The following is a 1,880-nucleotide window of genomic DNA, read 5'->3' as shown; positions in this document are numbered from 1 at the left end:
ACTGTTAATAGTATATCATAATAAACATTATTACATTGTAAATTATTTTTATTTTTTGTCAACAATAGGACCAGCTCCTCCTACAGGTAGAAAAGAGTCATTGATAGGAGGTCATCCACTCTCTCCTATTGCATTAATGGATATACCAGATGATAGACCAAAAGTATCTGAATTGATAGAGTTTCATGAGTTATTGATCAAAGGACAACTGGAGGAGTCTCTACCACTGCTTGATGCTGATACTATAAGAAAGATTAAAAATGCTGTTAATGATCATGAAGGAATGTCTCTTCTTATAAAAGCATTTGAAGAACATCCAACACTGCTACATGAAATGAGAGCAGCTACTGGAAAAATAAAAGGTATAAATATCAACTACAAGAATGTATTGAAATTAACGAATGTAATCAGCAAGCACTAAATTATTTACAGTCAGTTTTTATTATTATTAATAGCAATTACTATTAATAGGTTTGTCACAAAAGACACTAAAGTCTCCTCCCCCAGTAGTACCTAAACCAAGATCATTATCACAAAGTGGACGGCCTCAACCATTGTCAATGGCGGAAAAACCCCAACCACTTTTACAAACTACACAACCTCCTCCAACAGCACCTAAACCAAGATCATTGTCACAAAGTGGACGGCCTCAATCATTGTCAACGGCCAAAAAACCACAACCACTTTTACAAACTACACAACCTCCTCCAACAGCACCTAAACCAAGATCATTATCACAAAGTGGATGGCCTCAACCATTGTCAATGGCGGAAAAACCCCAACCACTTTCACAAACTACACAACCTCCTCCAACAGCACCTAAACCAAAATCATTGCCACAAAGTGGACAGCCTCAATCATTGTCAACGGCGGAAAAACCTCAACCACTTTTACAAACTACACAACCTCCTCCAACAGCACCTAAACCAAGATCATTATCACAAAGTGGATGGCCTCAACCATTGTCAATGGCGGAAAAACCCCAACCACTTTCACAAACTACACAACCTCCTCCAACAGCACCTAAACCAAAATCATTGCCACAAAGTGGACAGCCTCAATCATTGTCAACGGCGGAAAAACCCCAACCACTTTTACAAACTACACAACCTCCTCCAACAGCACCTAAACCAAGATCATTATCACAAAGTGGATGGCCTCAACCATTGTCAATGGCGGAAAAACCCCGACCACTTTTACAAACTACACAACCTCCTCCAACAGCACCTAAACCAAAATCATTGCCACAAAGTGGACAGCCTCAATCATTGTCAACGGCGGAAAAACCTCAACCACTTTTAGAAACTACACAACCTCCTCCAACAGCACCTAAACCAAGATCATTGTCACAAAGTGGACAGCCTCAATCATTGTCAATGGCGGAAAAACCCCAACCACTTTTAGAAACTACACAACCTCCTCCAATAGCACCTACACCAAGATCATTGTCACATAGTGGACTGCCTCAACCATTGTCAACGGCGAAAAAACCACAACCACTTTTACAAACTACACAACCTCCTCCAACAGCATCTAAACCAAAATCATTGCCACAAAGTGGACAGCCTCAATCATTGTCAATGGCGGAAAAACCCCAACCACTTTTAGAAACTACACAACCTCCTCCAACAGCATCTAAACCAAGATCATTGCCACAAAGTGGACGGCCTCAATCATTGTCAACGGCGGAAAAACTCCAACCACTTTTAGAAACTACACAACCTCCTCCAACAGCATCTAAACCAAGATCATTGTCACAAAGTGGACGGCCTCAATCATTGTCAATGGCGGAAAAACCCCAACCACTTTTAGAAACTACACAACCTCCTCCAACAGCATCTAAACCAAGATCATTGTCACAAAGTGGATGGCCTCAATCA

General features: G+C 40.9%; 1 protein-coding gene across 1 annotated transcript; it reads left to right on the top strand.

Moving 5' to 3' along the window:
• Positions 1-68: 68 nt before the first annotated feature.
• On the top strand, positions 69-1,863 carry LOC105315975 (extensin-like; the record flags this gene model as incomplete). Its single annotated transcript, XM_011410759.1, has 2 exons — positions 69-362; positions 472-1,863. Coding segments are annotated over 2 exons (1,686 nt in total), but the record flags the coding sequence as incomplete, so codon positions are not given.
• Between the last annotated feature and the right edge of the window lie 17 nt (positions 1,864-1,880).

Source organism: Amphimedon queenslandica, unplaced genomic scaffold (genome assembly GCF_000090795.2).
Source record: "Amphimedon queenslandica unplaced genomic scaffold, v1.1 AMPQUscaffold_6468_Cont21573, whole genome shotgun sequence".
Classification (NCBI taxonomy): Eukaryota; Metazoa; Porifera; class Demospongiae; order Haplosclerida; family Niphatidae; genus Amphimedon; species Amphimedon queenslandica.
This window is presented reverse-complemented; position numbering and strand designations above follow the sequence as displayed.